Source organism: Brienomyrus brachyistius, chromosome 8 (assembly GCF_023856365.1).
Source record: "Brienomyrus brachyistius isolate T26 chromosome 8, BBRACH_0.4, whole genome shotgun sequence".
Classification (NCBI taxonomy): Eukaryota; Metazoa; Chordata; class Actinopteri; order Osteoglossiformes; family Mormyridae; genus Brienomyrus; species Brienomyrus brachyistius.
In genome coordinates, this window is record NC_064540.1 from 20,923,891 (window position 1) to 20,949,279 (window position 25,389).

General features: G+C 44.5%; 1 protein-coding gene across 1 annotated transcript in view; it reads right to left on the bottom strand.

Annotated features, from left to right (window-relative positions):
* The window catches only part of LOC125747885 (rap1 GTPase-activating protein 1-like), a 53,219-nt gene extending 30,044 nt beyond the window's left edge, over nucleotides 1-23,175 (bottom strand). Inside the window, exons 1-2 of the mRNA XM_049023458.1 lie at nucleotides 23,063-23,175; nucleotides 10,504-10,539 (exon numbers count right to left, since the gene is read on the bottom strand). Of these exons, the coding sequence (XP_048879415.1) occupies nucleotides 10,504-10,539; nucleotides 23,063-23,166 (140 nt within the window). The 5' untranslated portion in view covers nucleotides 23,167-23,175. The remainder of the gene's footprint in view (nucleotides 1-10,503; nucleotides 10,540-23,062) is intronic.
* Between the last annotated feature and the right edge of the window lie 2,214 nt (nucleotides 23,176-25,389).

The window sequence follows — 25,389 nt, forward strand, 5'->3', positions numbered from 1 at the left end:
ATTTCATTCTGTTTGACTGCAGTGACAACAATCCCTCTGGGGAACATATTAGACTCAATGACACTGGTCGCAGAGATCGTGGTCTCACTATACAAGTGAGGAATGTCTATCTTAATGCGAACGGCAGACTGGTTTACTCCAAAAAGCACCCAGGAATCAGCTGCATCTTACGATTCCCAGTTTGTGACTGCCAGTGGACACGAAAATTCATAGGGTTTCTACAGAAACCGACGGCCACGTTCGAACGCCCCCAGAGCATCCGGACAGACCAATCTCCTCTCACGCCTATGAAAAGTGAGTCACGCTTCTGCGCGGCCTGGTCTGCACCCGCCGGTCTTCTGGTGGAGAGTCGGCATGAGTTGTTTTTTATCTCTGTGGCGCCTCGGTGATGTGAAACCCCATATTGCTCGAGGCGTCGATCTCATGGCTGAACAATTATTTTATCTGCATGCACGGCAACAGACACTCAACACCAAACCAAACACATCAACATCAAACTACACACAAAAAACACAGAGGCAGCTCCAGATCGGCTGTTTCCCTTACAGAAAACTGCTCTATGTTATCTGTTCCACATTAATATTTTATTCTCCATGTAGATCAGTTGCAAATATGTCCTACAAATGAAGCATAAACACAAAGCACCTGTTATCTGCCTACTCAAAATGTGTTATATTGTTCTGGACTGACAAGTTGACCAGCTGGTCTCTGCATTCAGTCTACAAGGTCGTGGTCTCTGTCAGACCAACCAAAAACCTACCACAGACCTTCTGCTTCAGCTTGGATGAAAGGAGGACTTTGGGTTTTTGCGCTTTGACCTAGTCAGTTAAAGTTTAGAAGCATAGCATCAAAGATTTAGTAGGTATGTTTTTGGACTGTAGGAAATCCCCACTAAGACACATAAAGAAGAACCAGCACTTAACCCCCCTCCAGGTATGTTTTCATTTCAGTTACACTCCACGGTTGTAATCTGAGCTTCTGTTACTCCAGATTGCTCATCTCTCCAGGTTCCCCATCTTTCCAGATTCCCCATGTTCTCCGTATCCACAATTCCAACATTGTACGCACCACCTAGGGCATACAGACACACACACACACACACACACACACACACACACACACACACACACACACACCCGTGGCTGATCCTGTGCTTGTGTGTCCCAGCTGCTGGTGAAGTGGCCAAGCCTAATAACAGACATAGACTTACTTACTCTGTGATGTCGTTCCCCGAATGCCCAGAAGCAGGAGGCGAGGTGAGTTTTACAGATCAGAACGAATCACCTGCATGATTCTCAGCCGCACCGCGGATATTTGTGAGGCAGCGTAGAGATCTGAACAAATCTTTCTTCATTCTCCGTCGCTTTGAGGCTTTGTTCCCCTGCTTCCTCTCTCTCTCACTTGTTTTCCACACTTGCTCTCCTTCCACCTCCCTCCTTCTCATCTCCCCCTCTCAGTCTACCTCATTTTGTGTGCGCTCCCTCTTTCCTCTCTATGAGGCTGTCACTCATCCTACACCATGTACTTTCTCCCTCCGTCTCAACGATCTTTCCATCCAATTCTCCTTCCCACTGTCTCTTGCATTCATTCACGGTCTGACCCTGGAAGCACAAGATCTCCATCTCTCTACTTTCTGTTGGCTCCTATTCTCTCTCCTTCTCTCTTTCTACCTCCCTCTCTGCCTTGCTTTCCCACCCCCCAACCTGCTCCCTTGGACCTGGGATGCACCCACATGTCGACCCACCTGTACCGAACCTCTGCCTTTCTCTCAACCAGTAGGGCCACTTGTGTCACCCACAATAGCCATTCACATGTCACACAGCCCCTGCAAACCACTCCGCCAGGACAAGAGGCTTTGACCACAAGCATTCATTGTGTGCGACTATCAAAACGCACACCTGACAATAAATCATGCTCACAGCGCAGGGACTAACCAGGCCATGCTGATAAGCCCAAAAAGCCAGAGCTGCCCAGTCTGACAGGGATCTGGGGAATTGCAGCCTGTGTTTGTTGTGTATTAAAGAAATCAAATCTTTTGCTGTAAGGAAAACATCCAGACAGCACAAGAGTGAAATAGCTTAGCTGCAGCCAATAGTGTGCTTTTGAAGACAACAGCGACAGTGCTCAGCTGCAGCCAATAGCATGGTTCATAACAGCAACAGAGCCGAGTACCATCCAATTACGTGGATCGGAACATATTGACGACAGAGTGCATCATCAGCTAATACCGTACATGGTGCACAGATTTGATAATTTCTTATGCATTATGATGGTTGTTATATATCATGCAAATATTATTTCCCTCAATCCTAAGATTTCAGCTGACACACAATTTACATATTATAAATTATACATATTGTTTTGGAAAAAAAAATACATTATTCCATAGACTCAACAAATTTTCACATCTGAGATTTGGACTTTCAACTGATGACAATGAGACAAAAAGCAGCATGGTGATGTAACGCTCTGGAGTGAAATGCAGCTCTAATCTTTAATTTGTTAAGTCTGTCCACTTGCCTGGCAAGTTCTTCTAGCTGCGGGAATGCAGGTTTGATACTAGGTATATACAGGCAGCTGTGAACAGCTTGTTATAAACAGGCTAAAGAAAACGACCTGCGTTACAATGTTATCTCTGCCTCTGATGCTTTTGGTTAAGAGTTCAGATATGCCAGTTTCTGCAAAGTTCTACTCTAGTTTGGTTCATGATTAAAACCTTACTTCAGCTGCCATTTCCTCCTCCCATTCTCACAAAGTGCCCCCCCCCCCATCCTCAATGCCATTGCGCACACTCAATTACCCCCTAAATGCATTTGTCAGTCAGACACTTGACACTTCTTCGCTGTGGAGTTTCACTCCTGATGGGCCTCTCAGCGAAAGCGCTTGAATGCCTTGCCTAGTGAAGCAAGCAGATTTTGAGACTTTGTCAATATCCAGCCCAAGCATAAAACTCTACTCTTCTCACAGAGAAAGTGCTCCGTTGCACATAATACTAGACACATAATTGTCCAACACACCCTTCAAAGTTATACAGTAGCTGGAACCACAACGGAATGCTAACAGTTAGAGCACAGATAAGGAGCAATGGCTGTATCAGAAGGCCACAGATATAGCTTGTAGATAAAGCAGACAGACAGACAAAATGACCTCTCACACAATTTTAGCTCAGTGTCATTAGACTACAATTCCACAGATGCACCGAAGTGTCACTTCAGAAAATAGCAACAGCGAATTAGCAGTTAACCCGCGGAAATAGCTACCGTTTTTAAACCGCCATTGTTAGCGATTCCATTAGCTTGTCTGAAATTAAATCACACCAGTAACAAAATGAGTTAGGATATTAAAAAATTCGTCAACACCAACAGCAAAACCATTGCTTTCCGGTGGAGATTCCTTGAGTAACTGGTTCCCTCGTTGTTTTAAAATGTAATAAGACATGTAGTGACTCTAACAGCCACTAATTCTGGACAGGGAGGTATTCTGTCCAAGAGACGGCTCAGAGCCACAAGGGAGAATACCAGGCTTCCATCTCCTGACCCTGAACGCAAGAAGGTGTGGCAGGGGTGCAACTGGAAAGAGGCGGGGCTTACCATAGGCGCTGCACTTTCTTCGCGAAAACTCTGGAGCACTGTTGGAAGAACATCCTCCTCCGGGAGTCTGGTGCGAGGGCCATGTCCTGCCCGTCTCAGACACAGAGCCGCACTGGAGGGACCCAAGCGAGGGAGCAGCCTTTGCCGGCCGACCCCCCGCCCCTTTCCCGGACAGCATATGAGTCCCGGCCGCAGGCCCTTTAGCTAACCTGGGGGAGCCGCGCCCCAGCATTTGGAAGGGAGTGGCCCATTTACACGCCCTCCTTAAAAGAAACACTAAACCAGCTTTTCAAAGCCTGAGCCCCAGGTAAGGGAGCTTGCATCTCACAGACTGCTTCCAGGTGCCTTGGCGCCCTCGAGGCGCTCTTTAGCGCACCATAGCCGGAAAAACCGCATTCGTCTCATCTCCAATGCTCTCTAGGCCTGAGCTGCTAAGACAAGGCTGAGTGTTGAGCACAGCACCTGAAACTGCTATAAAAGGGCCATGGTGCAGGAGGTGAGGGTCCTGAGTCATCTCCCTGGCCAAGCATGCTGGGATACGCCTGGCGTTCTTGAGAACTGTGGTCCCTGGTGAACAGGGATGCAAAAAAATTAAGCCTGCAGCGATATGGCTGACACTCTTTTGCCGTGAAAGGCCTTTCTCCATCCCGGTGTCCTAGCTTGTTCCTTAATGTCTTCATCGCTCATCCTCTGCCCCCCAGCCCCCCAGAATTCCTATGAAAATTTAAAGTCGAAGGCAGCTCATTTTCCCACAAGAAGAATTTTAAGTAGACAGAAAATGAATTGAACATAAAGTTCAAAAACTAAAAATGAGACAGAAGAATATTATCAGGCAACAATAGACCAGAAGTGGCATTTAAACCCACAGGGGAAAAAGTTAAATACAGTGTGTCATAATAACATCGTTTATCCAACAAAAGCAAAAAAAAACATAAAAGAACACAAATGCCATTTTGCTGGCAGGTTTCACCTCAGGCTGAAATAGGCTGCTTCGTATTGGGCTGCCAGATTGGCAGTAATCGTCTTCAATTGTTGTTTTTAATTTAAGTTCTCAAATATGGAGAAAAGAGAGAGAGAGAGCGATTATAGATGTTTTTAATAATCAGAGTTTGGGAGTTTTTAAATATTCATTATAAGTTTGGGAAGGATTGTCTCTGGGTCCATATACAGTACTGCTGTAGATAAGGTTAATCAATCAGGGAACAGTGGCTCGTGGTGGAGGACAGGGACATGCCTTGTAATTTAGACAGTGCAGGCGTGCTCTCTGGTACCACGTGCTGTCATTCATCTCCACCAGTTCTCTTCGTCCGTCCCTTTCCTCCTCCCGCTCTGCCTCTCCCTCTATGATCTTTCCTCCATCTCTCCCTCTAAGAACGTCTTCCCCATCTCTAATTTAGCACATCTCTCTCTGTTTCTTTCCCTCTAATTTTCTCACCATCTCCTGTTCTCCTACTCTCAGGCCATTCTCTTCTGGGAACCATACCATACCTCACCCCCCCACTACTGTAACAAAATGTTCTTTCATACATGGACAAACATGGCGGTAATTCTGCTGTCAGGCATTACTTCAACCCCACCCAAGGTTCTGGCCTTCTCTTCACCCCCCCTCCCATTGCAATCTGTGCTCCCCCCTTTCGATGACTTAGGTCACCTCAGGTTACCCTATGACACAGTCCACCTTGGGGCCAGTACTCTGATTTCAGTAGTTTGAAATGGCCACTCATTTGTATCTCGCATTTCCGTGAGGATGGCTGGCCTTATGCACTACCCACCTAAACTTCCCCTGCTCTGATATTTCCTGATACTCCCAGAATGCCCTGCTTCCTGGGGGAGGGGGGATTGTTCTAGGTCGTTGCTGCTGGCCAAACCTCATTTCCTGTGGAAGGCATCAACAGCAGCTGGCGTACATCAATGAAGCACCCGTGGCATGACAACTGAAAATTGATCGTGTATGCAGGTGGGAGGGGGCTGCCTGAGAGGTCATGTCCTCGGAAAGGTGCATAGATAACCACCAGGGGGCGCCAGGGAGCCCTCTGGAAAATTACAGACTTGGACTCCTCACAGGAACACACCTTCTGACCATTACCTGCTCATTATACAGGTATTTGAAGTGCCTGGCTCACCCTGATAGAGCTCAGTCATTAAAGCCCTTCGAGTGCAGGAGGTCACTGCGAGCGTTTCTAGAAAGAACCTAATTTATTATTATTGTCGAACCATAGACTTGGAAGTACTTTTGGAACCAGGATGATTGAAGGGTAGTTTAAGGTAACTATGATTGTACTTACCTTGTAGGGTTTCACTATTAATTCATTATGTTCGGGACAAACTTGTGGGACAGTACCCTTGGGACAGCAGGCTATGTTATTACATCACCAAAAATGCCCTTGGGCTCCTCCCTCCCATGCATATCTCTCCCCACCCCCCCACCCCCTTCTGATGACTGCCAGCAGAGGGTGGCCCTACCTTCCCTTAGTAACAGATGCCAAGCATGACCTAAGAGGTGCCCACTTGTCCTCATTCATGCTGAGGAGCAGAAAAGAATGACATCATTAACATAACGTCTTTCCAAAAAGGTACATTCTATTATAAATGCTTGCTGCAGGATTTCAACAACTTAAAATAGCAGACATCCATCCATTTTCTATAACCTCTCATCTCATTCAGGGTCATGAGGAGTTTTGAGCCTATCCCTGAGGCTACAGGTGCAAGACAGGAAACATCAACCCATCACAGGGCGCACTCACTCGCCATTCACACTTATGGGCAATTTGGTAACTCCAGTTCACCTCAGAATGTTTTTGGACAGTGGGGGGGACACCATAGAATCCCAATGAAACTTCACGACGACATGAGAACGGGCAATCTCCACACGCACAGAGCAATGGCAGAGACTCCAACCCTGATCCCAGTGCCATGAGGCAATCCCTCCACTGCCGTGCCACTACGTTAGCAAGGAGATGGCTGAAGGTTGGAAAGTCATACAAAAGGCGCAGGATGAGGAGAACTAGGAGATCCCATTCATTCTTGGGAAAAAGTCTGTGAGGGGAAATCCTTCCTCGGGTAAGTATAGGCAGGTCTCCCAAGGTGGTGTGTTTCGCAGGCCCTGCTGTCCTAACTGTCCTTGGTCTATATTTACTTACTGAAGGACTTGCCGGCATTCTTGCGTGAGATCCTGTCAGAGTGACTGATGTCAAATCTCTGGAGCAGTGCTGATCAGCTTCTGTGTGGATGGTATGCCAGCCCCCCCCCCCCCCATTCTGCCATTCTCAGCATGCGCTGCTGAGAGAACTGCACAAGGAGTAACCTCAAAACTAGATAGATTTCCTATTTAGACAAATATAGAAGGTTACAGCTATATATAAACACATTAAGTATAGCTTGACACTACTGCTCCAGCACAGATTCTCTGGGTTTGCTATGGAGAACCTCATTCTCTGGTTACTGACATAGTGCCCATCTGAGTGTCAATGATACTGTCCTTCAGACGCCCAATATGTATGTAGGCTCATTTTAGGTCTAAACCTTGACCATCAATACTACAGCATAGAGCTGGGCAATATATCGATAAAATGTTGTACCGTGGTTATGAACATTTATATCGTCATCAGTTTCAATATTATGAGTATTGTGATACAGCCAAAACACTTTTTCCCTACATAATTAACTGCATAATCTCTGCACTGCTTATATACAAATTCCTTCAAGGTGTCAATCTGTCGTTGGCCTCATTTATCTTTATACCTGTCAGACACCACATAACTATTACTAAAACAATCTGGTCATCATAATCAGAAAAACTCAAAATCACCTGTCAAATTTTGCCGTTTTCCATGCTGTTAGAATGCTGTTAGAATATTGTGATAAATATTGATATTGTGATAAAAATCTTTATACAACATCACTTTGCTACACTCATGGTGGTCATGACAGTATCTCCTGATGGATGTTTTCTGTGCTGTGACATCCTCCTGAAGACTCTTCTGGTGGCATCTTATAGAATAAAAACTTTATTTCCAGTTCCACCTCATATTCACAATAAACTGTAAATCTCTTGGCGCGTACCCTCTCGGTCAGTTGGCACAGCAATATTTGTCTGGATTTTGTGCAAGAGGGTTTGCTTTGATCTTTAATGGAACAAGCACTCAGCTGTTCCAAGGACACACCTTAAAACAACTAACTGTTAATCATCTTCAGTCAGCCAATCATCTTCAGGGGAGGGTTTCATACAGCCAGCAAGGACTTACCCATTAAATATTGCCAGGCAGACCACAGCCAGTAATTTAAATAACTGCTATTCAGTAGTTGACAAATCTAGCTGGCAGATGGTAGAGAGGAGAATGTCAGAAAGACACGCGCTAGTCTGATTTCTGTTTCACTCAAAGAGTTCTTGAAATTGCATTTTTATCTGTCCTAAAATAGCTGTTATTCTCATTTCGTGGATGCAGTTTTAGCCTCAAAATGGCAAAAAAGAAAAAGATAAGAACCAGCAGTTCCATCACTGTCCCTGACTTATCTCCATTTCATCACAGGGGGTGAAGCACCAACCAAATCCAATGTGTTTTTAATTCAATGCATCCTTTATATGGCTGTGACTGTGCAGGCCACATTAAGTCATTAACCGGAATGGCTGCAATGAGTTCGAACACTGCCCTACAAAAAAAGATATATATTTAAAATCTATATGGTACAAACTTGCCAACTGAAATATATAGTTTTTCATAACCACAAGATTTGCTTAAGCTATTAGCTGGGGGGGGGATCAAATTTTACAAAGTGTCGAGTAATATAGTAGAACATGTATGATTGATTGATTTTGCTGATGAGAAACGCAAAGGAACAATTTCCTCTGAGTGGAGGCGGAGGGGACCATGTGCAGACTGTTCAGAGGGTAGACATTCGCGTACGGCACGCACACTCGGACTCCGACAGGAAATGAAGCCCAAGAAGCAGCTTGTGCCATCTTAACCACGCTTTAATTAAAGCTGGCAGTGAGCAACCATTGTGCTGAGCGGCAAGACGATAAAATGAAAAAACGCAGCACAATGTCATAAAAGATGGGAACATCCTGAGGGCAGGAGAAACCTCTGGGTTCCTCACATCTGGGGCTTATCCAGCCTACATTCCGGAAGGTCCTCTGGCCTCATGTAACGTAAGCAGGCTGGCACTGAAAAGTCCATTGATTCCTCAGCTTCAGTTATAAACAGGCTTCACCGTAACATTGACCTGAGAAACCTTTAACTGAATAGCAAGCGATTCAAATCCTAGCCAGTCCAAGAACCCACGTGGCCCACGTCAAACCACAAGCCCCCGTCGATGTTACTAATTTTACCCAAATACCCTATTTTGCCTGTTTATTTTTTGGAATTCTTATTATGACAGCATAATGATTCAGCGCAGTCCTGTCATATTTAGCTTCTTTATTGGCCCTGTGAGTGGCAGTGTCTTGTCATAGGTGATGTACTTGTTTCCAAGAGGTTAAAAACATATAAAGAATAAAATTGTGGTGGGACTTTTTGGGGGAGAAATATCTACGGTTGTGACATTCATGTGATATCTACGTTTATGACATGTATGTGATATCTATCCATCCATCCATCCATTTTCCAAACCGCTTATCCTACTGGGTCGCGGGGTATGTGATATTTACATTTGCGATATCCATGTGATATCTATGTTTCTGATATCCATGTGATATCTATGTTTCTGATATCCATGTGATATCTATGTTTCTGATATCCATGTGATATCTACATTTAGAGGAGCAATAGGATCAGATGCCACCCAGTGACAAGGTTTAAAGCCACATGCAGGAATATGAAGAGCTCAGATGACAGGTGGGCGGTAAAAGATCATTTAGTGAGACGTTGCCAAAACTACTGATGCATGCTGGGACACAAGAGGATACTGAAGAAGTCTAATCGCTGCTCTACTCGCTAAGAGTCAACACCTACTAGCAATTTAATGCAAAAACCGTCAATGGACAAAAACACAGCAGAATTGACTATATTAATCTGTTTGCTTACAAACAGTAAGAAAATCAGACACAAAGCCTAGTGCTTCCTGATCAGGCAGATTTTCTTGAATAATACAGGCAGTCTGCCCAACAGCATTTCTTCCATGCATTAATACATTTCTGCAGAAAGAAAAATGTATGAAATTTTCCTGGAACTCCTTATGAAGCTGACTGCAGCTGAGAAGTCCTTAGCATATGTCTGTAGCTAATGAGCAATGACAGAAATGTTTATCTGCGTTTGTCAGTACCACAGACTCGCTCACGTCAACGCCGATCATTTTCGTTTCTGTCCATACCCATTGAGCTTAATTGGTCCAGTTAGATAGTTAATCATATCTATGATGCTATTATATGTCTTTTGATATAATTCATGTATTTATCCATTTACAATAACTACTTATCAAGTACAGAGTTACCATGCTTCTGCCAAAATACTCAATAGGCATAAATCACATGACCTGACATCCTAAAATCCACACAAGCGTCTCTGGATTATTTTTCCCCAAAAAACAGTCAGTACAAACAAATGCAAACAAATGTCTTTCTGCTCAGATTAATCTTTTTCATGTGAGAAAAAAATCATGCTCTTTTGAATCTAAAACATAAATCTCTGCAAGATCTTGGAGAAGTTGGACTGTATCTCCCTTCCATCCAAGTAGACATCCTGATGTGAGATTACTGGAACATCTCAGCAGCCTCTTCATCGTTCTCACATTCAGCATATTGGCACATAATTTGCAAATTTACAAGGATTTTTTATTGTCTTCTTTTCATTTGAAAAAAAAAATACATCTTTGAGCAGGAAAACCTTCACATGGATGGGGACTAAAATGGAACTGTGGCATTTAATAAGCATCACTTTCTTTACTGCTAAATAACGTTAGAGAACAAATCACTCACCAAGTACTTCTAGTCTGGGAAAAGGTCTTGTCAACCCTGCAAGACAGAAGCAGGGAGAGTTTGTTAATCTGTCATTACTTTCTGTGAAAAAAGATTCATTACATTAAGCAGCTTATCCAGAGTGACATAAGAGAGAAAATCAGAATGGCAGTGTCAGTAAGGATGAGGCTGGAGTAAGGGTGTTGCTTCAGATTCCAAGACTGATATAACTACTCTGTCGGCCATGCGAGTTGAACCCATGACCTGTCAGACAGGGCAAATGCCTAACTGGAGCTACAAACCACCTTCACACAACCACAATTTGCAACGGCTACCTGCTCCTGGTCATTACATTTATCTAAAGATCTGGCCAATGTCACATCTCACATCCCTAAAACCAGAACAAAAAGCTTAGCGGTTAAAAAACGTGAGTTCCTAAGGACAATAGACAGGAGTGACACCCAGTTGGGGTGGTGAGGGGCTCTGTGTCTCTGTGCCCGTGATCAGAAGGTCACTGGATCAAGCCCTGGCCTTGACTGAACAGTCCCATGTCTAGGAGTGTCCCCCCCTCCCCCCAGTTGTAGGGGTGCTCCCCATTGACTGACCATGCACTGTGACCCCCAAGCTATGGAGAGCAAGGTGGGGTATGAGAATTCCAATGTATTTGTGCAAATAAGAAATAAAGGATTTATCAATAAAAAATCCAAGCAAATTGCTTGCTTAATGAATGCAACAGTTCATCTGATTGGTAGCTGGGTTGGTGTGACCTTCTTTCACCACCAGTGATAGGCTCGGCATGTTCCCTCCAGTGACTAAGCCTTCCAGTTAGCTTTCACTTTTTCACTTCCTTACCAGAGGGACCAGTTTCCCAGTTCCACCCCTTACATTCTCACTCCCCAAAGTGAGAGCGAAGATTTCCACACCCTTTCCCAACACAACCCCACATGCTGCACTCGCCGGCAAAATGCCGGCCACGGAGGACAGAATGGTCGGTGAGTTTCCAAGGCAATGGCCGTGGCAGATGCTATGTGGGAATGACGGGCAGGCTGCTGGATTCTGCATTCTTGCCAGAAAACGACGTGGCTGCATACGAGCTCTAGAGTTGACTCCCGGGAATGATGCTTTTGTCTGACGAGGCTTTCAGAGAGGGGTGACTGGAGATTCATTCCTGCTCGTATTTACACTGAAAAATCATTATCCAAAATTTCGCCTTATACAGTAGCAAGCATAGCGTGCTGGTTAGGGCATGCCTAAAATTTTAATGAGCTTTTGTGGGCTGTGGAATTGCATAACAGTACCTGATTTCTCAGCTACTGGCAGAACATAAAATCTGGCACCTTTAACCATCTGTGGGGCTGGTTATTTGCTGATGCATTTTAAGTTAAACCCATCTGTGAAATGAATTTCAGTTTCGCACTTAGCATCTGGCCCTGATAAATTCTAGCTACGAGATGAATTCCTGAACACAACAGCACCTACCATCCAGTGCATCAGCTGGAACGTGCCATATACAGTGGTTGGAATAGCCTTCCCCTGGGACCAGGCTGCAACATGCCACAGCAGTGACAGTGGAAGGGTTTTCGCAGCACAGAAAGCGCAAATACGCAGGACAGGGCAAAAACGAGTGGGGGGGGTTATATGCTGAGGTAGAAAGTACAGGTCCAGAAAATACAAATTCAGACCAAAGTTTAGTTTCAACTGACCAGTTATGTACTCTGTGACTGTGATTCTTTATGCTAAACTGGTCGGTTGAGACAAAACCTGGGTCCGGATTTGTATTTTCCGGACCTGAAATGTTTTACCTCTGGTTATACACATACACATTGTACCATGATAATAAAGAATGTAGCAGGGACATAATGCTGTGGAATAAATACAGTGGCTAAAAAGCTAAAAATAATTAGGTAAATAATAATAAATTCAAGTGACCAATGTGGGCGGGGTGGGGGGGGGGGATGACAGAAACAAAAAATGATCGACGTTGATGTGGGGGGGACCCTCAGGAATAGGTAGTGTGTAAGGGAAGCAGGGTATTTATAAGACCCCCCCATATTCCAAGGTTACTCACTGACAGCAGGTTAGTGATGAGAGATGAGGCTTATCGCGTGGGTTCACAAACTTTTCAGGCTATGGCTGCCAGACTAGCAGGCTCTCAGTTATCAGGTAAGCTGGACTCTGTGGGCTGAGGAACAAAGATTCCTCCTAGAAGGTGCGAGGCTGCCTCCTGCCAGTAAAAACCCTGCGTCATCCATCTCTCCTCTCATCTGCCTTAATTTGCCCTCACACCTGTGATGGAACCACCTTCATGTCCAGGTACCTTCTCATGTCACCGAGCAACGAGCTGAAGGGTACTTTCCAGTTATAATTCCAGGTCCATAGTGGCAGCCTGTCACTCAGCTGACCTGGGACATGCTTTGGCCTTTGTTCATGCACGATAAAGAGGGGCGTGTCCTGTCTGCAGCTCCAGCAATGCAGCCTGAAGTCCACATCTCCATGGTCTCACATTCTGAGGTCAGAGCCTATCCCTCGTTCCTAGGCTGGGCAGATGATAATCAAAGCCAGAAGGAAGGGAGCAAGTGTTTATATTTTATAGGGGGGGTTTATGGACCTCACATATGGTCACATCAGTCAGGCATGTAACGAGAGCCTCTTCTGTTTGCATTGTGTGTTTGTTCTGCTGCCTGACAGAGGAACGAGCCTCTGTGACAGAGTGATGACGGAATAGATCTTAACACAGGGTGAGAGAGGAATAGGCCTCCTTAACACAGAGTTATAGAGGAATAAACCTTAACACAGGGTGACAAAAGAATAGGCCTCCTTAACACAGAGTGATACGGGAATTAGTATGCTTTAACACAGACCCTGTAATAGAATAAGCTTTAACACAGGGTGAGAGAGGAATAGGCCTCCGTAACACAAAGTTATAGAGGAATAAACCTTAACACAGGGTGACAAAAGAGTAGGCCTCCTTAACACAGAGTGATACGGGAATTAGTATGCTTTAACACAGACCCTGTAATAGAATAAGCTTTAACACAGGGTGAGAGAGGAATAGGCCTCCTTAACACAAAGCGATAGGAGAATAAGCCTTAACACAGGGTGAGAGAGGAATAGGCTTCCTTAACACAAAGTGATAGGGGAATAAGCCTTAACACAGGGTGAGAGAGGAATATGCCTCTTTAACACAAAGCGATAGGAGAATAAGCCTTAACACAGGCTAAGAGAGGAATAGGCCTCCTTAACACAAAGCGATAGGGGAATAAGCCTTAACACAGGGCGAGAGAGGAACAGGCCTCCTCAACACAGAGAAATAGGGAATTTAACCTTAACAGAGAGTGACATAGGCAAAGACCTCCTTAACACAGAGCAATGAAAAGGAAAAATCCACATTGGTGATCCACAGTAAAACGGGACAACAAAGATGCTCCAGGCTCCGATACAAACTAATGATTTATGAAGATGGGCTTTGCTAATGACCAAAGCTGTTAGACATTAATCTTCTATCAAATGAGCCCTTTTTGCTACATTTGAGCTGACAAGCCATCTAACTGATCTGAGTTGCTTACTTTTTGTAAAAGTTGTTCTCCCACTATTTAATTACCATGTATCCTGTTGTCTGTACACTACAACAATAATTACTGAATTACAGTGGATTTAAAAAGACTTTTAAAATGAAGAAATATGGCTCAGTCTTTCACCTTTAATGTATGAGAAATAAAACTACCATCTCCAGCCAATAGATGGCGCCATGGAGCCAAACATCCGCTTGAGCAAAAACGCTCACTTGGGTGCCATGGACACTGATTCCAGACAGCATGGCAATAGCTAAACAGAAACAATTTCTCTGGTGGGGTGCAGACCTGATTTAAGGAGGCGGTGGGCTTAAACTCCCGCCTCTGTGTGTCAGGTCCCAGTGTTTTCCTATCACATTGATTTCTAGGAATGATTCCATGACACACTGGGATTGTCTCCCCCCAAGGCATTCAGAGTATTCCTGTTTCCGTTTAAAGCCAACACTGACGTTGTTATTTTAGACCAGGAGCTGGGCAGATGTCAAGCCAGTCCTCAGAATGTGCTGCAGTTCTGACCAAAGTCAGAACCAAGCCAACACCAATTACAAGGACTAGAACTGGTTGCTTATTTTGGAGAATGCTTTTATCATTAAACACAGCTTGTATTTTGAGTATTCTGCGAGAGGTGTTGGCTCAGTAACTTCTCTAGTATCATCTCCTGCTGGTACCAACCGCTCAAGGACCAAGATATAATATATCCAGCTGGGGGTGGAGAGAATAATGGTTTCTCAGAAAGAGCACATGGCATAGAACATACAGTATGTCTGACTCAGGACTTTTTTGAAATGTCAATATTGATCTTCCTGTTCCTGCGGAGATACAACCCAGGTACTTAATGGAACACCTCACCTGCCTCTCCCTGTTTGCTCCTCTCAAGAGGTCCAAACTACTATGTGAGCTGGGCTTCTGGGAATGTTTCTGTTGTTAGGCCCCGATTATGTCTGAAGTTCCTGGGTCTGTTTCCTCAGTACACCTCTGTAAATGGGACCTAGGTGAGGGTCAGAATATACATCAGCGACCTTTTGTCTGCTGTCAGTGCTCCATACCAGTCTGGGACTCTTGGCCTGAGTCAGCATCAGAGCACGTGTTGTCTATTTTAGTTCCAGGTATGTTTGTATAGCTTTTCGCTTTAAATAGAACCTGAAGCACCTAGATGTTGACATGTATTTACAATGAAGCGTAGAGACTAGCTGAGGCTGGGCGTGACACGCCCGAAAGACTGTAAACCTCACGCCGCTGCATGTGATCATGAAAGGTGGACCGTTCCACCAAAGTCTCAGGAACCGGATATGACACCATGTGGAGCGTTCAACATTTCAGCCAATGCAATCATCATTCGCATCACCGGAAACACAAAATAGATTTTCAACACAAATGACCCCTGGCATTATTTAAAGTGTTAAATGCCCATATGAATGGTATAATTCGAGTTATTCTATCATTTGCATCATTCACAGAGAGTTTAATTGGTATAAAATGCTATAAAAAGTGTTTTTGTTAAAATGCAGACCAGTCACTAAAAACTCTCACCCAGCTCCCTCACAGTGTCAGGAGAAGACTTCCAAAGATTTTTTAGTTTTATAGTTTTTTTGTACAGCTAAATCGGTCGAATGGAATTCTGTAGTAATGACCTGCCAGTAGATATACTGGTGAATAATTTAGTAAATACCAACTACAACTACCTGAATATTTAACTAGAATCAAATCAAGGACATCATGCAGCGTTATGTCAGGACTGGGAGGAGCCCAGTATATCACGCAGGGCATTCCCGTCATACCGCGAGAACGGACCTAAATGGGCCATTTGGATCTGGTTCCCTGGGGGAGTGAATAGGAATTTCAAGGTTCGCGGGGGGTGGCGGCGGTGGGTAGTCGCATGTGGGGTCACAGACAGCAGGTGAGGGCTGGTCCTCCTGGAGTACGTAGCCAGCTGGGAGGGTGTCGAATGCCACCCCCAATGGGTGGAAGTAGGCATTCAAAAAGTTCTCCATTCCTCATAAAAACAACAGCCGTGAATATATGCTGAATGAGACAGCATACTGTACGATTTTCCTGTGGGGGGGGGGGGGGGGGTACCTTCTGAGATTTAGCAAAACGGCAGGGAGGGCAACAAATGAGGCTTCTGCCCGAATACAATCACAGAAAATCATGACAAGACATGTAATGTCCACCCCCCCCCATTTTACACATATAATGTAATGTTCACCCCTCCTCCCCCCATTTTATACACATATTTTCTCACACAACACTGTGTAAAAGTCTTATGCAGTCTAAGAAAATTATGCTTAAATCTTGTTGTAGGTGTAAAACTGCGATATTGTCTGTCGAAGTGTTAGCCAACGTCTCCTGAAGTCTTCCCTATATCTATCGTTACCTTGAGCACTGGCATAATGTTTGGGTAATTAAACCCTCGTCAAATTATTTAACCAATTGTAAAATGAAGTGAGCTCATGGTGAAATGTATCTAATGTAATGGCTGTGCCACCCTTGGGGGGTGTGGGAACCAGAGTGATGGTCCTTGGACCATCCAACAAGGTTTCAATGACTTTTTGTGTTTTTCATCTAGCAAATATATACTTATTACCCAGATAAATGGCTTTAGACAAGTTCTTTCACTGCCTAAGACTTGCACAGTACTCAATGTCAAAAATCCTGTATTAAGCAGGGATGAAAAAATGATCAATACAGTGTCTTCAGTTTGTGTATAACGACTGCATGAAGAGGATAAATGTTAAGATGATAATATGTTAAGATTTGGGTTTTTAAGGTTAACTCTTGGGGGAAAAAAAATCATTCAAGACTATCCGACAGGGGCCCATATTATGAGCATCTGAGAACATTTAATGATTTTATGCATCATAGAAATTACAGCCATAATGCCCACATTTTCCAGCCAATCTCCTGCTTTCACACTGACCCTGAGGCGACCCTGAGTCCCCCTAACAGTTGTTCCTTGGAGCCCTGTGACAGGTTCTTATGGATTTGGGTCAGGATTGTACCGACTCTGGAGCTGTTGCTATCTTATTCTTAAGTTGCCTAAGCTGTACACCCCCCCCCCCCAATGCACCATGCATTAAGTTATAAGGAAATATCAGCAAAAACCTACTGCATCAGCAAAAAAAAAAAACCTTTAAATCTTCAGCTTGAACATTCGACTTTTAAATGAAATTTTAATTATAAGAACACATTCTTAAATTTATAGCAGTTTCACACAGCCAAAGGTCACTTTGTACTATGATAACTGCAAAAAAAGTAAAAACTGACCAAACACGTAACAGGGCGCAGTGTGATATGTAATTACAATGGCTTTCAGAAATGGCCCACAAAAGGCTGTTTTTGGAAAAAAGAGAGGGCAACCTCTCTGCGTCCAGCTAAAACAGCAATGAGAAATTACTCTGCTGCTGGCTGGCAGGGTTTTCATTTCATACCTGGTTGATTGATTTTATTTCTTTGAGTCTGATAGTTTGATATGCCTTTGTGTATTCGTTTCTCCATGCATTTTCATGTTAACAACTTTGCACATGTGTAATAACCATTAATGGCTCTGGAAAAAAAAATTAATTGAAGGAATCAATTTAGCTGTATAACGGAAATAACTTCTGATATCTCAAGCTAATCAGTTGAGCAGATCACACTAATGTGGACAGACAGGGACTAAAACTGGCTGAAAAAAATGTATAGAATTTTATATTTTTATAATTTTGAATGATTTCTGAGACAGATGTTTAATTCTCCTAGACAGGTGCACAGAGAGAATTTTACGTTTTATAATTCAATCTTATATGCCTTGGTGGTAGCTAATGGCACGTCGTTATAAAATGACAGGGATAACAAGTAACTTAGTCCTGTCACTTGGGTCAAGCACCCGATAACTGCAAGCTCTTCTAAATACTGTTGTCACTGTTACTAGACTTCCAGCAAAATATGCCTGCATGCCTGAGACTGAATCTGGTGGAAAAGGCATCTGAAAATAAACTCAGAAACTCCACATTACCTTGAAGGACTTGCAAAATACCTGCCTCTATAAAGGGCAAATGGGAATTTCCATAAAAATACTTGAAAAGAAAAATGATGACTCATAATTCAGACACTTTCATTTGGGCATAATTCATCCCCCATAGCAGTTAATTTTCTGCTTTAAATATGAGAGTCTGGGGCTTTGGCTGATGGGGGAGAAGAGAAATGGGACTGAATGGATTAAACTCAGTCATTGCATGTGAGGGTAGGGTGTACACATGCACACATAGACACGCAGACACACAGACACACAGACACACAGACACGCAGACACACAGACACATAGACACGCAGACACACAGACACACAGACACGCAGACACGCAGACACATAGACACGCAGACACACAGACACATAGACACGCAGACACACAGACACACAGACACGCAGACACACAGACACATAGACACACAGACACACAGACACATAGACACGCAGACACACAGACACGCAGACACACAGACACACAGACACATAGACACGCAGACACACAGACACACAGACACGCAGACACACAGACACGCAGACACACAGACACGCAGACACGCAGACACACAGACACACAGACACATAGACACGCAGACACACAGACACATAGACACGCAGACACACAGACACGCAGACACGCAGACACACAGACACACAGACACGCAGACACACAGACACACAGACACATAGACACGCAGACACACAGACACGCAGACACACAGACACGCAGACACACAGACACACAGACACATAGACACGCAGACACACAGACACACAGACACGCAGACACACAGACACATAGACACGCAGACACACAGACACACAGACACATAGACACGCAGACACACAGACACACAGACACATAGACACGCAGACACGCAGACACGCAGACACACAGACACGCAGACACACAGACACGCAGACATGCAGACACACAGACACGCAGACACGCACACCCATAACCCCACCCACCACTAACCTTAACCATAAGTAACCAAACAAAATACAGGACTTTTGGCATTTTTAGTTTATTATTGCAGTCACAAATTGTTATAAAATTGAGTTTCCCGATGTGGGAACCAAGAAAATGTCCTCACAAGGTCAGAATATCAGGTTTTCATCAGATTGTGGGGACCAATATAAAAATTCCACACAGACACACACACACACACACACAGACACACTCAGGGAGTTCATCCAAGAATACGTTTCGCTAAAACGAGGAATCGATACAGATTTGAAAACAGTTCACAGACCTTGTGCCCCCTCCCCAGGACCAGGTTCCCAATGGTGTCTCAAAGACATTAAACCCAGTCAGCCCCCCCCCCCCCCCCCGCAAACTCTCGCCCCTGGCTGAGCTCCACATTACACACGTTTGGACAATCCAACAGTCGCAGCTGGGAGACAGTCTGGCACCAGCTTTGACACCCAGGCAAAAAAAAAACACCCCTACATCTCTTTAAGTGGATCTTTCCATAGAGCTCAAGGAACGGGGAGACCTTGGTACCTTTCAGGCTGCGCTGGAGTTGGATCCCCATCATTACGAGAGATTAAAGACATACAAATACACATGGAACAGCAAAGTAAGGTTTAACATGCTAAATCAAAAAGATCACATTTTAAGCTGTCCAGTACTTAAAGCCACGTAAAGGCCGGATTCACGCCCTACCCAGTACTATTAGTGATGTTCTGATCTCAGATCAGTACATATGATGCTTCTGACCCCCATGAACAACAACAGCAAGAATGACCCAGACCCGTAATAATTTAAACCTTCCAGACGTCTGACTCCTTCAATAATCAGGTTCCAGTGCATCAGACAAAATTTTCATACCAAACAGCCTGCAGGTTAAAAACAAGCAGAGACGCTCAGACATGTTAATCGCTGCCTATGTTTAACAGTGCGGCAGCTTCCTATGATGCCAATGGCTGGTGTTTGTGGTTAACAGACTCCTCCTTTGCCCAAAAACACCATATTAGGTGGACGGCTCATAGTGACTGTACTGAGAAAATGGTATCTGCATTATTTAATTATACATAGGAAGGAAAATGCATAGCTAGTCCAGACTGTCCCTCTTGGCACTGGGCAGATAAAATATTCAATGCCTCTATAATAAAACCTCATTCCAATCTAGGTATTTTCTATGAACACATGAAGGTAAAGTGAATTATGAACCTTTGAAAATTTGGCCATCAAAATATTTGATACTCCATGTCATCGTGTCATCAAACTGTCACATAGTTTCCACTCACTGGATGTTGTTACGTGGTCTTGGGGGTAGAAAAGCTTAAAATACATTTTGTGGGTCTCTATAAAAAATATCAAACATAACCTACTGCTGACCATATTGGATGGGCAGTGAATTGGGTGCCCAGCCTGTGCTGGGTATATCGGTGCTATTTACGGCATATTAATTCACCCAGCATGGGCTTATCAACGCTACAGTCAAACTTGTCACTTTCAGGGCTAAATTACAGCCTCACCGTAGCAGCACAAAAACGCGTTCTGTTATTTTCAATTACGCCCTAATTTCTCAATATGTTGACAGGCGCGCAGCTCGGCACTTACAAAGAGGCTTGACAGGTGGCAACCTGCTTTGAGGAACGCACTTGGAGAGCACATTTCCTCAGCGGTGAAAGGTTTGATATTGAAAAATTGATTTGTTCAATGATACAAGTTTTTAAAATTTTTTTCCCCAAATATATATTTATATAGTAAGAACTATTTATATAAAGGGAACTGGAAAGGGGGCTAAAAACACATGTTGAGATGTTGTTGTTGCATCATTGATTGATAAACATGCATTCTTTCCTCAGACTGAATCTGTGGAAATTTTAATCAGCAATCAGATCCTGCTTGTCTATTCATGTGTATTCGCATGGTGTGATCACTGCTAACGTCGATATATGGTTCTGATGTTACTTGAAGGTCATCAAATATGGCTGATAAGATGATAGGACAGTATTTAAAAAAGAAAAAAATCAACCCCGAGGACCTTATGCCGCCACCCACGCAGCTCTGACAAGGATCGATCTTTTCTTTTATAATCATTATGTACAGCCTACTATTTTCATAATGAAGCCCTCTTCATACACGGCCTTATTTACAGAGAACTGCCTCCGGCAAACAGAGCAAAAAGGGAAAAGACACGGGGAGAACATCGGGCGCATTATAATAACAGTTATAAATGCGGCTGATCTCTCATGCCGGTAAAAGGCTGTCGAGCAGTTTTGAAAAAAGCGTAACAGTTTTGCCTTAATGTCAGTGTGCAAACACCATCTGACTCCCTCTGCCGAGACTGGGCGGGTTTTATGGTACATGTGCTGCCTGAAGGAAAACAGACTGGACGTTCATCCTGATAACACAAAGCCAGAGGAACACAGCAGAAAGGAGGCCTTTCTGATGCCTGCAGGAAACCTTCACTGAACCGACTCAATCTTCTCCACAGAAAAGTCTTCACCCACAATTTCTTATATCTTGAAATTTGTTCTAAAATGACAGGACTTACTTCTCACAGCATCGTCCTACGTGACACCGCTCCTCAAACCTCCACACACAGACATTTCCAGAAACTTAGGTTGAAGGAATTGGGTGGTTAGAGTAAGCGCTATCCAGCTTCAAGCTAATATGCCCTCTACAGCTGAGAGCTGGACCTCTAGATTCCCTTGACTCTGAAGGCCAGAATCGATTTCATGCATGCTTCAGACTTGTGATCTAGGTGGTCAGGGGCACCTTGTGATTTGCCTTAAGCTCAAAACGTTTGCAGAAACCAAAGCAAGACCACAGGATGGCAGGTCATTTGGACCTCCAACAGACACTTCTTTTGTTCTTAATTAGCCATTTATTTAATGCTTTCACACACACACACACACACACACACACACACACACACACACGCAGTGGAACATCCTATTGCTCCACTTGTACATTTTTATTCCATTATTTCATCTCTCAGCTCATAAATCCCGTAACAGCTTTGGTGGGAAGCAACTCACACAGCTGTCAAGCACAAACTTCTGCTCGCAGACCAGGATATTTCCCCTTGCGGCTTTTAGATGTCGGAGCTGACAGCAGCAGCTTCTCCAAACCTTTCAGTTTCCAATCTGTTAGCCTGAACGTCTTGCTGTCTGCTAATTAGCGATTAGCGGCGGACGTCGGCACTAGCTGGAGCCATGAGATTAAACGGACTACCACGTGAGAGCGGGGGGGGGGGGGGGGGGGTGTCAGTAGGAAATGGAGAACCTGCCCATCTTAAACCACAGCCCAAGCACTGGGTCATCTCTGGAAACCAACCAGATACCTCAGATTCTGTGCAAAAAAGCACAAAAGCAGGAGATCCCAAAGCCATGCATGCCCAGGCCTCGGACCGCACATGCTCGCTGCCACAGCCGTGCAGGAAGGGAACACGAGGCCGTGTGTGGAATGCAAAGACCACTTCTCTGCTCGGGCTGCATACCATGGCCACAGGTAGTCTGTGCAATCCGGGCTCTGCACCACTCACCCTGACCTTGAACAGGTCTGCTGGAGGAAACCAAGAAATCACTCGACCTTGCAAAACCGCAGATACCGCACTCCGAGTCACGTGCCAGCCAAAAGACACTCGTGCACCCACGTGTGTAAATCACATATACATTTGCACAGCCAACAACTCCAACCCTTGAATAAAGATTTGCTGCTTGCACATTCACATTAACCCCAAGTTCAGACCGCTCTTACAGTATAATGAGCCTGTAATTACTAAAAACTCAAATCTACCCCCTCCAAGCAATCCCTCAGCTTGCACAAAACTTTTAATTGCAGAAACGGCTTACACTGAGAATGGCCACCTTCCTTTGCAGCTTTGAGCACAAAATAGATCTGTGCATCGCACTGCATGATCATGTAATTAACATCATTATTATTCGTCAGCCGGTCATGGGGGGTTTCCCTTTAAGACCAAGCCTCCCACATCCTCTGCTCACAAGGACGGAAGGTTACAGAGCGGCTGCCTTTGTTTCCTTACCCTCCATACGCTCCGAAAGTGAAGCTTCTTTTCCGGTAGAACATCCTCGCCGGGAGGCAGAAGCGGTCTGGAGAGCCGGGCTGTCTGTACTTAGCAAGTGCCATGGGCCTGGAGTCCCCCCCCCGCCCCCGTCTCTCACCCCCTCCCTCTGCTCCCTCTGCATTACTCCCTCCTTCTTTCTCTCTATCTCACTACCCTCTGTTTTTTTTTGTGTCACTTGTTTTAACTCGCACTGTGTGCGCATGTGCTGTGAGTGTGACCTCCCATGGCTCCCACTGTAACTGGCTCCACCCCAGTCTCCTTTTGGAGGGTGGGGTGGGCTGAGAGTGGGGGGGGGGGCATTTAGCGTTTGGCCCTCTCAGTCGTCTTGGCAACGAAGCAGGTGCATCGCTGTTCCCTGTCAGACAGTGGCCGAAGAGCACAGGGCTGTGTCCTGCCTCATCACAAAATTTCAGAAATTCCCAGCACCTTCCTAAAAGACCTGACTGCTTCCACTTGTGTGGGATTTTTATTCTAAACTGGCACACTTAATAAAGCTGCCACAACAGACCCGAACAATCGCATTAAGACAGGAGATGCAGCTGGGCAGACCAAAGAGTCAAATGCCGAAAGTTTACCGAGAATAAAAAAAGGATTTATGTACAAGGGAGCTACGGTAAGTGTGGAAATCATTATTTAGAAAGTGGGTTATTTGTAGTTTTATGGTCTCCTGACAGAAAAGTCACAGAAGTCCATCAGCAGGTGACTGGATGTGCTGTTTACCTGCTTCACCACACTATCTGCTGTGCAGCGTGTCAGTGGTCTCACTGCAGCCTGCCAGAAATGACTTGAAAGGGTAAAGTAGGAAATCAGAACTCCCGCCCACGCATTTTTGGTCCATCCAATCAGGTGGTGTGACACCCCCACCTCCATGCTGACCTGCGCCTCCTCCGTGGGCTCCTTGGCAACCAGGCCCACAGGACCTCGACAGTTTTCCAGTCATTTGTTACCAGCAAAGTTTACCCACTATTTCAGGCAGCCAACACCCAGGTCCTAAAATGTTCTGCTAGGGGATTTAGATCTTAAACCACACAAGGCAATGAAACATGCATGCACCCACAGAGTAATGAAAACACCACGAACAAAACATAAACGACACCAAACAAAACACCAAAAGTCACAACAGGATGTTGAAGGCACAAGCCACATGCCAAAGGCAGACGTTCTGAAAGACAAAGAGTGTTTCAAAGAAAACCGCTGTGTTGACCACCTGTGCCACAGTCAAAGGCAGCGCCAATGCTGCCTGTGTCAGTAATACCATCTATTTCATTGCCGATATCTGGGACCGGAAAGCACTGGAAGATTTTTTTATGATGAGTTGCTGGGCAGGCCATTATAAACCCACCATAATAGAACGAATGTTATCGTGAGAGCTGCTAACAGTAGATATTTCTGCAGAGCCTCTTTTATTGTTGCAAGGACACGTTCTACCTAAACCATTAATCTGCTCGATAGTAATATTTCCCATTGTAGATTTCTAAATTCCATTAATGAAGAATTAGTCCAGGTGTGTTGAATGTGCTCTCCCTGGCATGACCTATCAATCACTCTTAAACCAGAAAGGCAATATCTTATCATCTCAGAGTAAAAAAATATTTTGAAAACTTGTCAGTGGTGTCACCATGACAGACCTGCCACTGGTTCCCATGTCTCCTTCCCATTCAAAGTTGCTGACATGTACCACTGAAGCTGCTTCCAGCTACATTGGCATTAAGCGGCAGTCAGAAGATCCATTCATCTACAAAGAAGCCCCTTTCTACACCCACAATAGAAACTATTTTTGTACCCTAACTTTGTCATTAAGTTCTTTTTTATCCTGTTCAATACATGTGTCATCAACCATGTTCTTCACCCTACTTTACTGTGACCTCCATTACACTCTTTGAATTTTTTTTTTTTTATTTTTAATACCATGCTGGTCACATATTCTATGCAAAATATTGTAGCTATCGTAAAAGGTGTGTCCCATTACCTTAAGTGGATCATATTCGGGAGGTAAGTCACATCAAAGATTTTTTTATTAGTTTTATTTGATTTGGCCAAAGATGCAAAGAGGTGCCCTGGGTGCAGAGAGGGTGATGTCACACTTTGGGAGGCATGGTGACAGGCGATAACAGAAGTGCCAGTACTTTGCCGTACTCTGTCTGCTAAGGGAGTCCCGTAAAAGTAATTTAACTAATTAGGTGTGAAATGAGTGAATTCCGAGTGGAGAGGGGTGTTTCACAGGTTAACGAGCTTCCGGAAATGTACAGGAAGTCTGCAGAGCAAATGGGAAACGGGAACCTGGG